Source organism: Monodelphis domestica, chromosome 4, assembly GCF_027887165.1.
Source record: "Monodelphis domestica isolate mMonDom1 chromosome 4, mMonDom1.pri, whole genome shotgun sequence".
NCBI classification, from domain to species: Eukaryota; Metazoa; Chordata; class Mammalia; order Didelphimorphia; family Didelphidae; genus Monodelphis; species Monodelphis domestica.
Window position 1 is genome coordinate 386020563 of NC_077230.1, and position 14348 is coordinate 386034910.

The 14348-nt window shown below is 36.1% G+C and overlaps 1 protein-coding gene across 10 annotated transcripts in view; it reads right to left on the bottom strand.

The window, feature by feature from the left end:
• The window catches only part of CDC42 (cell division cycle 42), a 51016-nt gene that overhangs the window by 10419 nt on the left and 26249 nt on the right, over positions 1-14348 (bottom strand). For all 10 annotated transcript variants that reach the window (XM_007491215.3, XM_056795614.1, XM_056795616.1 and 7 more), the window contains 2 exons: positions 5491-5644; positions 3237-3309 (listed from right to left, as the gene is read on the bottom strand). In XM_007491215.3, the coding sequence (XP_007491277.1) occupies positions 3237-3309; positions 5491-5595 (178 nt within the window). In that variant the 5' untranslated portion in view covers positions 5596-5644. The remainder of the gene's footprint in view (positions 1-3236; positions 3310-5490; positions 5645-14348) is intronic.

The window sequence follows — 14348 nt, forward strand, 5'->3', positions numbered from 1 at the left end:
TATCTTTTTGGGATACAGTTCTAGTAATGGTATTGATGGATCAATGGGTATGCAGTTTCTGAGTCCTTTGAGCATAGTTTCAAATTGTTCTCCAGAATGGTTATATCATATTACCAACTCCACCAACAGTGTATTAGTATCCCAATTTTTCTACTTCCCCGCCAACATTTATCATCTTCCTTTTCTATCATATTAACCAATCTGATGTTAGATGACACCTCAGTTGTTTTAATTTGCATTTCTCTAATCAAGAGTGAATTAGAACATTTTTTCTTATGACTACAGATGGTTTTGATTCTTCATCTAAAAACTGCCTGTTCATATCCTTTGACCATTTATCAAATGGAGAATAATTTTTATTTTTGTATATTTGACTTGGTTCTCTAGTTATTTGAGAAATTACTCCCTTATCAGAGATATGTGCTTCCACACAATAATCTTACAATACTTTTGGGAGAAAATTAGAGGCTAACTCCCTTGGCCACAAAGTTATGTGTCAAAAGCAGGACCAGACTTGACCCAAATTCTTCCAGAATCCAAGAATATAGTTATACCCACGCTATCTCTATGTTTTTAACATCTAAAAAGTCTTAAATTGCCTGATATTTAGCAGTTCATTTTTCTTTTAATCCTTACCTTCTGTTTTAGAATCAATCAAGGCAGAAAATCAATTTAAGACTTGGCAACTGGGATTAAGTGACTCTTGCCATGGGTCGCACAGCTAGGAAGTATCAGATCCAGATTTTAACTCAGGACCTCCCATCTCCAGGCTTGGCTCTCTATCCACTGAGCTACCTAGTTGCCCCTAGCAATTAATTTATAAAATATTAACCTGAATATGAAAAAGAAGCCAATATTTCAAGTTCCTGTGGTTTCGAACAAAAGGCAGTCACATGCAAAGAAAGGAGAGTTGGATTCCACAGTCAAAGAATCCAAATATAAATCTCAGCTCTGGCTTACTGTGTGCCTTTAGGGTCAAATTACTTCTCTAGGCCTCTGTTTCAGAGCTTCAGATTATTCATCTGGAAAACTGTATTTGCTATAGTAACTAACTCACAAAGTTGAGGTTCAATGAAATCATGTGTGTAAAGAACTATGTGATTACTAAAAGCACTATACATATATTGACCTGAAGGGGGGGAAAAGAGGGCTTTTAGGCTAAAAGTCTACTCATCTATAAGTCTTTGATAATAGTTCTGTCGTGTAACTAATTCCCTCAGAGAATGCTAATTAAATAAGCTTCCTTATAAGCAAAATGGGAAGAAAGGGAGAATAAGTTTGAACATTCAGGTTACCCAAAATGTGGGTTTGGTATTTTTTTTTTCAGGATAATGAAAAGGGGAAAAATAAAGATTGTTACTAATGAAATTCTACTTTTTTAGATGGCCTGACTCCCCTTCCTTCTCCTTTGAAATCTTTGGCACACTTAGGAAAAACAACTATTTTAATAGTTAAAGGTTCTATGTTCCAGTGCGGGCATACTTTTCCCTGATACAAATCCTAAGTCATTAGATTTTCTTTATAAGACACTGACTTCCCATTAGTCAAAGGACGTCAACACAAATTTGCAAAATAAGAATTCCAAGTTATTACCACATGAAATAATGTTCCAAAACAGTAGAAGAAATTAAATCAAAACAACCCTGAAGTTTCACTTCAGATCCTCCTTGCAAAAGCTGAGACAGTTTGACAAAAGATGGGAAAGGTCACTTAGTCAAGTGACTTAAAATACACCCAGGGTCCACTGATGAGAAGAAAATCCTCAAATACTCCAGAATATTTATATTGCAGTATTTTTTTTGATGGCCAACAAAAGGAAAGAAAATGGATGTCCACTGATTAAGAAATGGCTAATTGATAAAAACTGCTGGGAAAATTGAAAGACAGTGTGGGAGAGATTAGGTTTGGATCAACACCTCACACCCTACACCAAAATAAACTCAGAATGGGTAATGACTTGAATATAAAGAAGGAAACTATAAGTAAATTAGGTGAACACAGAATAGTATACATGTCAGACCTTTGAGAAGGGAAAGATTTTAAAACCAAGCAAGACTTAGAGTCACAAAATGTAAAATAAATAATTTTGATTACATTAAATTAAAAAGTTTTTGTAAAAACAAAACCAATTGTAACTAAAATTGGAAGGGAAGTAACCAATTGGGAAACAATCTTCATAACAAAAACCTCTGACAAAGGTCTAATTACTCAAATTTATAGAGTTAAACCAGTTGTACAAAAAAATCAAGCCATTCTCTAATTGATTAATGGACAAGGGACATGAATAGGCAGTTTCCAAAGAAATCAAGACTATTAATAAGCACATGAAAAAAGTGCTATAAATCTTTGATAATCAGTGAGATGCAAATCAAAACAACTCTGAGGTATCACCTCACACCTAGCAGATTGGCTAACATGACAGCAAAGGAAAGTAATGAATGCTGGAGGGGATGTGGCAAAGTGGGGACATTAATGCATTGCTGGTGGAGTTGTGAATTGATCCAACCATTCTGGAGGGTAATTTGGAACTATGTCCAAAGGGCACTAAAAGACTGTCTGCCCTTTGATCCAGCTATAGCACTGCTGGGCTTGTACCCCAAAGAGATAATAAGGAAAAAGATTTGTACAAGAATATTCATAGATGTGCTCTTTGTGATGGCCAAAAATTGGAAAATGAGGGGATGCCCTTCAATTGGGGAATGGCTGAACAAATTGTGGTTTATGTTGGTGATGGAATATTATTGTGCTAAAAGGAATAATAAAGTGGAAGAATTCCATGGAGACTGGAACAACCTCCAGAAAGTGATGCAGAGTGAAAGGAGCAGAATAAGGAAAACATTGTACACAGAGACTGATACACTGTGGTTCAATTGAACGTAACAGACTTCTCCATTAGTGTCAATGCAAGATCCCTGAACAATCCGCAGGTATCGTGGAGAAAAAACACCATCCATAAGCAGAGGACAAACTGTAGGATAAAAATGAGGAAAAGCAACTACTTGACTACAGGGACTGAGGGGATATGATTAAGGAGAGACTCTAAATGAACACCCTAATGCAAATACCAACAACATGGAAATGAGTTCGAATCAAGGACACATGTGATACCCAGTTCTATGATTGTGACTGTCAGAACTCAAACACACTAATCTGATCCAAAGCATTCCCCAAAACAAACAGAAAATGAAAGTAATATGTACATCTACAAAATAAAAATAGGTCAAACATGTTCTCACCTGCAGTATCAAATAGTCCAAGAGTGTATGGCTCTCCACCAATCATAACCGTGACTGCATAGTTGTCAAATACCTTAGAAAAACACACAAAAAGTTAGGGGAAGGGGATCCTGTAGACCAAAAAAGATGCTTCTTCCTGATTGTAGTGCCTCATGTCATCTCTCTTCTTCAGCCATAATACCTGACTAAAATTCAACCTTCTCCAAACTTTTATTAGATAAATCAGCAGGAGAGATTTTAAAGTATTTATCTTCAAAAAGTAGCAGCAGGGGCAGCTAGGAGGTTCAGCAGACAGAATATCAGGCCTGGGGTCAGAAGGGTTTAAGATCAAATACGGTCTCAGAGACTTCCTAGCTATGTGACCTTGCCCAGCCCTTGCTGCTGCTTCTTGCCTTGGGACCAACAGTAAGTATCAATTCCAAGACAAAAGGAAGATGTTTAAAAAAAAAAGTAGTAGTAGATGAAACAAAAATGCAGAAGACTCTAGATTCCTACTCAAGGTAGAACCCTCTAGGTTTCTAAGGTAGAAAACTCTGCCATGGTTACACTTGCTTTTTTTACACAAATGTCCAGTTCAGATTCTAAAAGACTGCTTTTTTATTATATATTTTCTTTCAATTAAAAAACAAATTTCCTATAACAATAACCATCTTTCAGCATTTCACCCCCCCCCCCCCCCGCCAAAAGGGTATATTTAGGTTTTAAAAAAAAGTAACAAACTCAATAAATAGAAATGTTGATTGCACTTTGAGAAAGTATTCCCCTGAAACTATAAAAGAAAAAAGATAACTTGTCAGAGAGTAGGAAAGTAAAAATAAATGTTTCAGAAGCTACTGGGAGAAAATCATGTCAGTTACAGATGTTACATATTAGATTGGTTTTAAATGATTGACATTATAGAAGAGTTGATAGATAACTGATATGATATTAGAGATAGTAAGGACAAAATTTTAAAAAGCTTAGCTAAGTAACCACCTTAAAGTAATGAAATCTTAATTTAAATGGCATGCCTAGCACATCACAGAAGGCTTACTTAAAAGAACACTTGTTTTACAAAATTTATTCAATATAGTGGTATCTTAGAAGGAACACTAAATTTCAAATCCAAATAGAGATATAATATAGTATAGCCCTTGCTCTGCCACCAAAGAAAATAAGTCATTGTTTCAGGCTATGGATTATCTGTAGAATCCTATATAAATTTTATTTGTATATAATCACTTTCATATTGTCTCCTCCAACAGAAGGTAAGCTTTTGACATGTACCTTTGGTTTTGTGCCCCTGGAGCTTAGCTAGCAATTGACACTCACTAAGGTCTTAATAAATATGTTTGCTAACAAACAGACTTGAGCTCCTTCCAAACAGAAAGGACTGATTTCATCTTGCTTTGTAACCAGGGCTTTGCACAGTACCTGGCACAAAGTGCCTTGGCATTCTTCCTCTGCCAATGAGTGGAAAACTTAAAAGCCAGGGCCCCTCTGAACAAAATATTTTTTAAATGAGAGCTGTTTCCCCTATTTTTTGTAATACTATCAAATAACATAAAACAATCCCATTTTCAACTACTTTTGACATAATGTTATCTAATAAATGAAGTCACATACACACCAGTTCCACCAGGATCAAACAATAATAGGGTGAACAATTATATCTGCCTATATAGTCTATCAATTTACAGTACCAATAACTTATTAAGAGGCCCATGGTGTAATAACACTGAGGATAAAAAGACAGAACCAAAAAACACATAATAGCTGCATTAGAAACAACTATTACTAGTTTCTCACTTATGAATCCATAGCAGTTTGGAGGGAATGATTTAAAATTCAGCATTGGCTATCACAAAAGAAAGGGAAGTGATAGGCTCTTTCTAGAGGATCTTACAAATTCCCCAGAAATGAGCTTCTTTTCGATTGAAAAGACTTACCCAGAACTTTTTTGACCTTTTGTTTAATATCTTTCTCCTTTCTTAACATGTCTCTATTTTCATCTTTCCAAGAATTCTCATTCTAAGAACTATTCTGCATATTGTTACCTTTTGTTTCACAATAAACCAATTCCCCATGATCACTTACCTGTAGATAAACTAAACTTAAAACTATAAAAACAAACATTTACCCTTGAAATGTCATAGGGTCTCTAAAGACACTGTATGAAAGCAGTTGCATGAGGAAAAAGTCAAATATCCACATATATGAAATATCTGAGATGAACTTAGTAAGCATTTCCATTGATAAAAGCATTAATACTTACCGTTGGTACATATTCAGATGGAAATTTGTTTGTTGTATATGAAATCAGAAGACATGTCTTACCAACGGCACCATCACCCACAACAACACACTTAATAGTCTGCATTGCTGAAGTCTTTTTGTATCCACTTTCAATATTTCAAATCCAATGTAATCTATGGAAAGAGTAAAGAAAAAATATATTGCTACTCTTTCGTGTTAATATGTTGATCAACAACAAACCACCTTATTATTCTTTCAGAGCTATTATTCCATTTCCATGATAATTAAAGAGGTAGTACCATTATCACTAGCTAAGATAGAGATTTGCTCAAAATACAGCAATTAGAACTGTCCTCTATCCTTAACAAAAAGTAACTGGAAATGCCCTCATGAGAACCTTAGTTCCAGCTATCATGTTAGTTTTTAAAAACTTATCCAAATGTGAGGTCAACACACACTAGTCAGGCACTTGTCTCCCAAGCTACAAACCAAAACCCATGTAAGATTTTTTCTTCCACAATACATCTCCAGAATTCCATTCCTATACTTATATTTCAATGACAATGCCATTTCATTTTAGGTTGACCTTTTAACAATCCACTCTTGTCTTTCATAATCTATAAAGCATTTCTCAAAATATTAAAAAGAATTTAAAAATTCTGAAAGTTGTCACGAACCCCCTCTATAAAACAGAAACTCTTCCAAAATCAACACAAATCTACACTTTATTTTTAAAAAATCATTGCATGTCAAAACTGGTATTTTGTAGTAGAAAATGGAGGTTCCAAAAGTCCATGAGTTAATTTGTCCCCTAGGGCCCTGGTTTCCTGCTTCCTGGCTAGTGCTCATGGAAGACAGGATGATTTAAAAACCAGAACAGCATTCAATCAAGCAGCAAAAGAGGGCTCTAGAGCCCTACCTTCACCACTCACATATCTTTCAGTTTCCTCTCTATTCAAAAATGGGAAAAAATAAATTTCTCTCCACCAACATCACAGGGTTGAGGTTCAAATGAGATAATACATATTAAAGTAGAGGGCAACAATAAATCTTATTGTCTGATGCTGAAGAAAAAACACACAAACACAAAGAATACATATTTCATATAAACTCGCCTACCCTACATCCAAAAGTCCCTGTGCTCTCAAGTCTCCAATTGGTTACTAAAATGTTCATTATTCTACCCTTTAAAATTCAACTCAAATGCCAAATCCTCCAGTAAAACCTTCTACAATGCCATACTAGCTCAGTGTGGCTCAGAGGCTCCAAAGGAAAGGGTGAGAGAAAAGGTATGAGGCTGCCTATCAAACTGAAGATCAACAAAGCTGTGCTGACTTCATAGTTGTATGCCTATGAAATCTGGAGTCTACCAGCACTATGCCAGGAAATTGAATCACTTCTATTTGAATCTTAGAAATAGTCTGAAGTTCATCTAACAAAATAAGGTATTAGGCATTTAATTCCTTTCTAGAGTTGAATTGTCAAGCATTCAAACTACTGCAGCTAGTAAAGATCTGATGAACTGGCCACAAACTTGAGTGCCAAATGCACTTATGCCTAAAAGACATGTTTTATGGAGAATTCACACAAGGCAAAGGTTCACAAGGTCAGAAGAAGCAAACCAAGGACTCTAAAAGTCTCTCTGAAGAACTCTGTTATTGATTGTGAGACATGAAAGACACTGACACAAAACCACCCAGTCTATGACATGCCCTCCTCAAAAGAAGGTACTATGCTATGAACAAAGAAAAATTACAGTAGCAGAAAAGAAAGATAATATGCAAATTTAGAAACACATCCATCCCAAATGTTAACTCAGGCTATTTATGCACAATCTTTGGTAGAGCTTTCAGGCTCATTGATGCCAAAAACAGTGATGTCATTTTTATTTCTCTTTGAGTATGAAGGATAACCAATTCACCAACTACTCAAATCCCTCTTTTCCTTTTCTTTTTTTTTAAACCAGATGAAGAATTCTGGTCCCAGAGAGATAGGTGACTTACCCCACATTCAAAATTCAAATTCAATTCTTCCCACTATATATACAATGCTGAATTAATGCTAGAAGCCAGGATTTCCCCCCAACTTTTTTATCCCCAGTTAACAGTATTTTATACTCACTTAATAAGTATCAAACAAAAATAAAGCCTTTCTGACATAGTTTACAATAAATTTGATTTCATCTAATCTTCTAAAGGGATAGTATATCAATTCCAGACCTGCTACTTTTGAGGAACTCACTCTTTAATGACTTACTAGTATTTAACAAAGGAAGATATTCAACTTGAAGGAAGGAGAGGTAGAATGTTGAGAGGAGGAAGGGGAAAAGGGAAAGATGCACCTAGATCTAGGGTACTATCAGTTACTCAGAAGGGCAGGATATTGCCTCAATTTAGCCAGTGGGGGAAGCTCTAGAGCTGTGTAGGTGAAGATATTACACAAGTGCCCTGGCATGCTGGAGGGGGCTGCTCTCTTCCCCCTCTCCAGTGCCTGGAAACATTTTGCTCATGCCTCACCCCTCCACCCAGGGAGCACTTCCTCCCTTGGTTGTCTTAGGTAATTTCAACTCTAGATCTTGAGTGAGATGATCTTCAAGCTGCAGTGTCAAGAGAAAAGATTGATGATTCAACTAAGGCCTCATCCAACCTGGCACCCAGCTTACTCTAGGCTTCCCAAGTTTGATACGGTTGTACCCCACACTACAGGATTAGTGACATGGTGCATGGGTCAACCTCATTAGGTCTTTATTTAATTTCCTATCTCTTATGTCACAGGCAGGGAGCTCTAGAAAAGCAGGGCAAGTCTACCTGGGCAAGGAAGCAAGTGCCAGAAAATCAGATAGAAGAAGCCTTTGAATGCCTACAATTAATTATATTTTGGGTTCTCTCTTCAAGGAACAAAGAAACGAGCCCAATAGAAAACTATGAAAGTTTAAAACTTAACAATAATTCTACTATTCAGATGAGGCTCAAAAACTCCACCAAGAGTCCTCTCATCTATGAAACTGCTTGGCATCTTCTAACTAATTCTAATTGGTATCACCGATCAGCCAGGTAGGAGAGGTAAGAAGAGTTATTTTTTTTTAAATTTCCAAAAACTCAAAAATCTAGATTCTTTTCTCTCTTCTCTCTAATACTCTATTAATCTTCTAGCAATTGCTTATTGATAACAAAATATAGGCTAATTGTCTCAAATGGTACAAATCTCCATTCGAAGGTTTTGAATCATAAGGTTTAAGACCTTAGAAAGCAAGTCCAAAACTCTCTCTTCATTTTAAAGATGTGAAACGGTCTAAAAAAATAAGTTTGTAACAAAAATAACAGAATTACAAATTATCTAATATCACCCAACAAAATTTGGTGTTCTTTAACATTTAGCCATCCTCCTCCATTCATATCCCAAACTGTTAAGACATTTTGTCTGGATAGCAACCCAAAGCACAGTAACTGACCAAAGGTCAGTTGTAATCCCTCTAACCTCTCAATATGGTAATCTCCTCTGGAGAGTTTAACCAAGCAGTTGCCTTCCAAATCCATACATTCAAATCTGATCTCCACTCCCCCATTCTGGTAATACAACCATTCTCTCACTTACCTATATTGTCCAGGCACACTCCCTCCATCATCAGTTGCTGCCAATTATTACAGATTGTACCTCCACAGAATCTTCCCATTCATCCCTTTCTTTCAATTTATACTGTCACCATTTTTGTACAAGCCCTTCCTTCTTAACTTTGTCTCCAGTTATCTCTTCAATACAGCCTTCATTTCAACCACTTATGATCGCTTCACTAGTTTACATCTATAACTTCATAATTGGTCTTCAAGTGAGGATCTGGCCAAACAAATTTCATCTCTGGTCATCAATGAACCCTCTCAGATTTAACTAAATTAACTAACTAGTTCTAATATGATCAACAGTTTTACCTTCTGCTAGAAAGGCTTTCAAGACAAGGTCACCTTCCATACTATAATGAGGAACTAGTGAGAACTTTTAGCACAGAAATATTTTCCCACAGCTACCAAAATAATCCAGTCTGATCATGACACTCCTCTACTCAAAAACACTGACCTTTCCTATTGCTTGCAGTAAAAAATACAAACTCTTAAGCCTGTCATTTAATGCCAAATTCTAACCTACTTTCCTTCCAGATTTCACATTACTCACTTTGTTTCAATGACTGGAAGGCATGCATTAGGGAAAGCAATCTTCCATTCCTATAATATATTCTCTCAATTCTATCTTTCGAAAGCCTTATCTTTAAGATACATCACCTAAAAGTGCCAAATCCAAGGATCATCCTCATAACCTGCAAGGCATTCCCTTCTACCTTGAAAAAAGTCCTACATCCCTAAAAGTTAAGTCCTTGGCTATCCTTTGCCCCATTCACAATCTTCTATTTATCCATATAAAATCTGGAATGTAAAACTCCCCTCCCCCCCTTCAGAGCAGGAACTGGTTTGGTTTTTTTCCCCCCATAGGAACTCAGAGTGCTTTATACAAAGCAAAGCCAAGGATCCTAACAAAAAGAGTAGCCTTGCCACAAGATGAGGTTAAAAATTAATAATTTCCTATTTCCAAGTCACATTTACAGTCTTCAGAAGGCAATGAAATAATTATCATCCACACTGTTTTAAATAAGTGCTGTGAGTACCAATGGGAAAAGAAGGAAAAATAATACCTTCTCTTCCCCAGTTTTTGCTTCCTCCAAATTCCTGGTTCTTTTCAGGTTATTTTGATTAGCTAGGTTTTTCTAGAGTACTTCTTTTATTTACTAGTACAAGTACTAGAAAAGAAGGCAAAAAGATTCTTTGACAGATTACTGAGGATTATTTTTTTTAAAAAAGATTGTAATTCCAAACATACTAGTCTCACTGCTTAAGACCATCTGGGAAAAGCCCACCCTTCAAACAGTATCTGATAAAAAGAAGCCTTTAAAAGATTCCAAGGAAAAAAGAAACTGCTCTTTATTAAAGAAACTTATTTATGATGGTAGAAAGTAGTTTAAAATTGGAAAATATAAGAAATGCTGGAAGCATACCTGAAGGTGGCAAATACAAAACTCCATCAAAATCCTAAGTCTAAAAACAATTATCATATGTAAATTGGATCCTAGAACTGTAAAGATGAAGCCAAAATAACTTATTTTGCATAAAAGTACTTCTTCCTTCAAGTGGCAGCACAGTAAAAATTAGATTAACACATAGCTAGCCACTTTTTGAGGGGGAAGAAAGGGTGGAATAGCCTGAATTCCAACTGTTACGTTATCATAACGTCTTATAACTGGTTTAACTATACTAATCTTCCCTTTTTGGAAATCCTTGGTTAGTTTTCTTCAAAATCTTTATTTGCAAAAAGCAAACTATGGACACTCCATGTTGGCAAACTAGCACACAGAGCAAGCAGTAAGAAGTGAGATAATTACAAGAAGCTCTAGGTTTAACATAATTATTATAAAATTATTGCACCTCTCTATTAAGTTTCTAGAAGTTCTTATGTTGAGATCTAAGAATGATTCTTTTTTTTAAACTATTGATAATGTTTGTTAGCATAATTGGTTTCCTTTGCAATTCTATGATTTTATACAATTAAAAGCATTCTTCTGAGAAGGGATCCATCCATAGGCTTTCAAGGGTACTACTGCCCAAGGGGGCCATGATACACACATACACAAAAAGGAAGATGCCTTTCTAAGATTCATTCCTCATTTTTAAAATGCAGAAACTTAAGGTGTTCCCAAAGAGGTGATAGCTTTAACAAAATAATACAAATAGAAAATGGCTGGACTGGAGTACAAACAAACCCAATGTTTTCCACTGTCACAACTGCCTCACTGAGAGAAATGAATAGAAAAATAATAGCTAGGAAAATCACTTATCAGCAATGATCAATCCTCAACTGTAAAAACAGAGATAATAGAACCTGTCTCCTAGGAGTTGTTGTGAGGATCTCTGTATTTAGCATAGTGCCTGGTACATAGTAGGCACTTTAGATTACATTTGGATAAAAGAGAAATAAGAGCCCATACCTACAAAAAATACAAAATTCACATACAAAGTGTAAAGCAACTTGTCATGGGGAGGGCCATGATGCTAGGCAATTAGCTGAGCTTTAAAGGAATTATAGGATTTAAATGAAAGGCAAGTATCAAGAAAGAGTCAAGCTGTACTGAACAAGATGTGAAAGTATGGGGGTACAGGTAAGGACATTTTTAATACTAAGGAGGCAGAAGTTTCTTATAAAAATATGTTCAACTTCTATAGAAAAGGTTTCATTCTTTACAGAAGCTGCTCTCTATAAATCAAAAATCTCTTTTCATTTTGTGGAGGTGTGGCCTTTTTAGTGGCTTCCTATTTCCATTCTCCCCATTCATTTTCTCTATACTCACAAAACTTTCAGACTCCTCTTCTCTAACTGGAGCTCCCCCAAATATTCCTTTTATTCCAAATATATCCTTTCTTCACTGTAACTCCGAGGGAAGGAGAATGAATAGTCCCTCAGACCCTCAAAGAACTCTCTTCATCAGACACTAGGTGTTATGTTTTTAGATAATAGTTTAAAATACAAGATAACAGTGTGAAACATGACCTTTGGCTGCATGAGAGATATAGTTTCCCAGAACATCAACGTTACTCTACGGTCCTTTTGTACTCTGCACTGTTTACATATCTTCAGTTCTGAGTGGTCAGTTTATTATTATTATTATTATTATTAGCAGCAGCAACATCAATAATAATAGCATTTACATAACACTTTTTCTATGTAAGTAGTTTGCAAGGTGCTTTTACTCATGTGATCCTTACAATAATCCAGAAAGACTTATGAGAGAGAATGCTATCCATGTTAAAGAGAAAGAACTGTGGGAGTAGAAAAACAAAAGAAAAACATCACTTGTTAAATGGATATGATTTGGGGTTTGGGCTTTAAAAGATTGCTCCATTATAAAAATGAAAAATATGAGAATCCTGGGTAAATCACTTAACCTCTATGTGGTAGCTAGTAAATGTCCAAGACAGAATTGGACCAAATCCCATACTTTATCCACTGTACTGTAAAGTTGGAAAATATAATGAGAAGCATTCAAAATGTCAATGAGTTGCATCCATGTTATCTGAGGAAGAGTTCAAAGAACATGGGATGTTTAATCTAAAAAAAGGAAGGGGAAGAAAGGAGAGGAAACACAACAGCTTTAAGAAGACTATCAAAGGCACTTAGGTGGCACAGTAGATAGAGCACCAGGCCTAGAGAGAAGGTCCTGGTTTCAAATGTGACCTCAGACACTTTCTAGATGTATGACCCTGGACAAGTCACTTAACCACCATTGCCCAGCCCTTACTGCCCTACCTTAGAACCAATACACAGTATTGAATCTAAAATGAAAGGTAAGGGTTTAAAAAAAAAAGACACATAAAAGAGGGTATAAATTTGTCCTTTTAACTCTAAAATAGGTGGAAGTTGCAAAACTGCAAACTGAGACACAGCAGCAGAAAAATCATGGTAATGGAGCTGTTCTAGAAAGGAACTGCCTCAGAAAATAAGACTCATTTTGAGTCTTCAGGATGATAATGAATGGCCCTTCATAAGGTATGATACAGTGAAAGATTTTGGCTATAAGACCCTAAAATCTCCACTCTAAAATTTTTGTAATTGTCAATACAAAAAAGAAAACAGTTACCTAAACAGTTTTTAGGTCTAGAAGCTCATTCTACTTCATTTTTTAAGCATGTGGGATACACGAGCTTTCCCATCATTCTATAAAGTGATCAGGAACTATTCAAAGAGCATAACATGCCCTTATCTTTGACCTAGAATCCATTAAACATATAACCCAAGGATTGGACCCAAAGAAGAGATATGAAAATATTCATCATTCCCTCTTTACAGAGATGGAAGAGGATGGAGATGTGGAAGAACTATGGGTGTGGTTACATTAGACTATTTTGATTGTTTAGATTTGCTGAACTGTTTTTTTCCCCTTTTTTTCTCATTAAAAGGCACAAATCCATGAGGGGAAAGATAATAAGTGATAAGGAAATAACACATGAATAAAAAATTATTTTTAAAAAAGCACCAGGAGTTGAATTCCAACATTTTTCTGAGTCAATATGGAAAGAGCACTAACAGGTCTTGGAGTCAGAGGATCTTGACTTGAGTCCTAGCACACATCCTGTATGAGTAACCCTGTGCAAGTTACTTAATCTTCCTGGGTTTCTATTTCCCCACCTGCAAAAGGGGAATAATAATACTTGTTCCACCTATTTCACAGAACTGTTCTAACTAAGGAACACAATTCATGAAACTTAATGTACTTTTTTTTTTTAAACCCTTACCTTCCATCTTAGAATCAATATTGTGTATTGGTTCTAAGGCAGAAGAGTGGTAAGGGCTAGGCAATGGGGATCAAGTGACTTGCCCAGGGTCACACAGCTGTTAAGTGTCTAAGGCCACATTTGAACCCAGGACCTCCCCTCTCTAGGCCTGGCTCTCAATCCACTGAGCCACCCAGCTGCCCCCCTTAATGTACTTTAAAAGAGAATAGAAAGATTTAGGTTAAAACCATCAAGGTGTAGCACCAACTAATTCTACAATCAGTTCTTTGGTGAAAAAGAAATCTCTAGAGGGGCAGCTAGGTAGCACAATGACTAGAGAACCAGGACTGGAGGCATGAGGACCTGATTCAAAGGTGGCCCCAGTCCTTCCTAAATGTGTGATCCTGAGCAAGCCACTTACTTAAGTCCAGTTGTCTAGCCCTTGCCAGTCTTCTGTCTTAGAATTGGTACTAAGATGAAAGGTATGGGTTTAGATGGATTCAGACAGACAGAAAGCAAGATAGCTATTAAAAATCCTTACTTTCCACCTTAGAATCAATATTGTTTT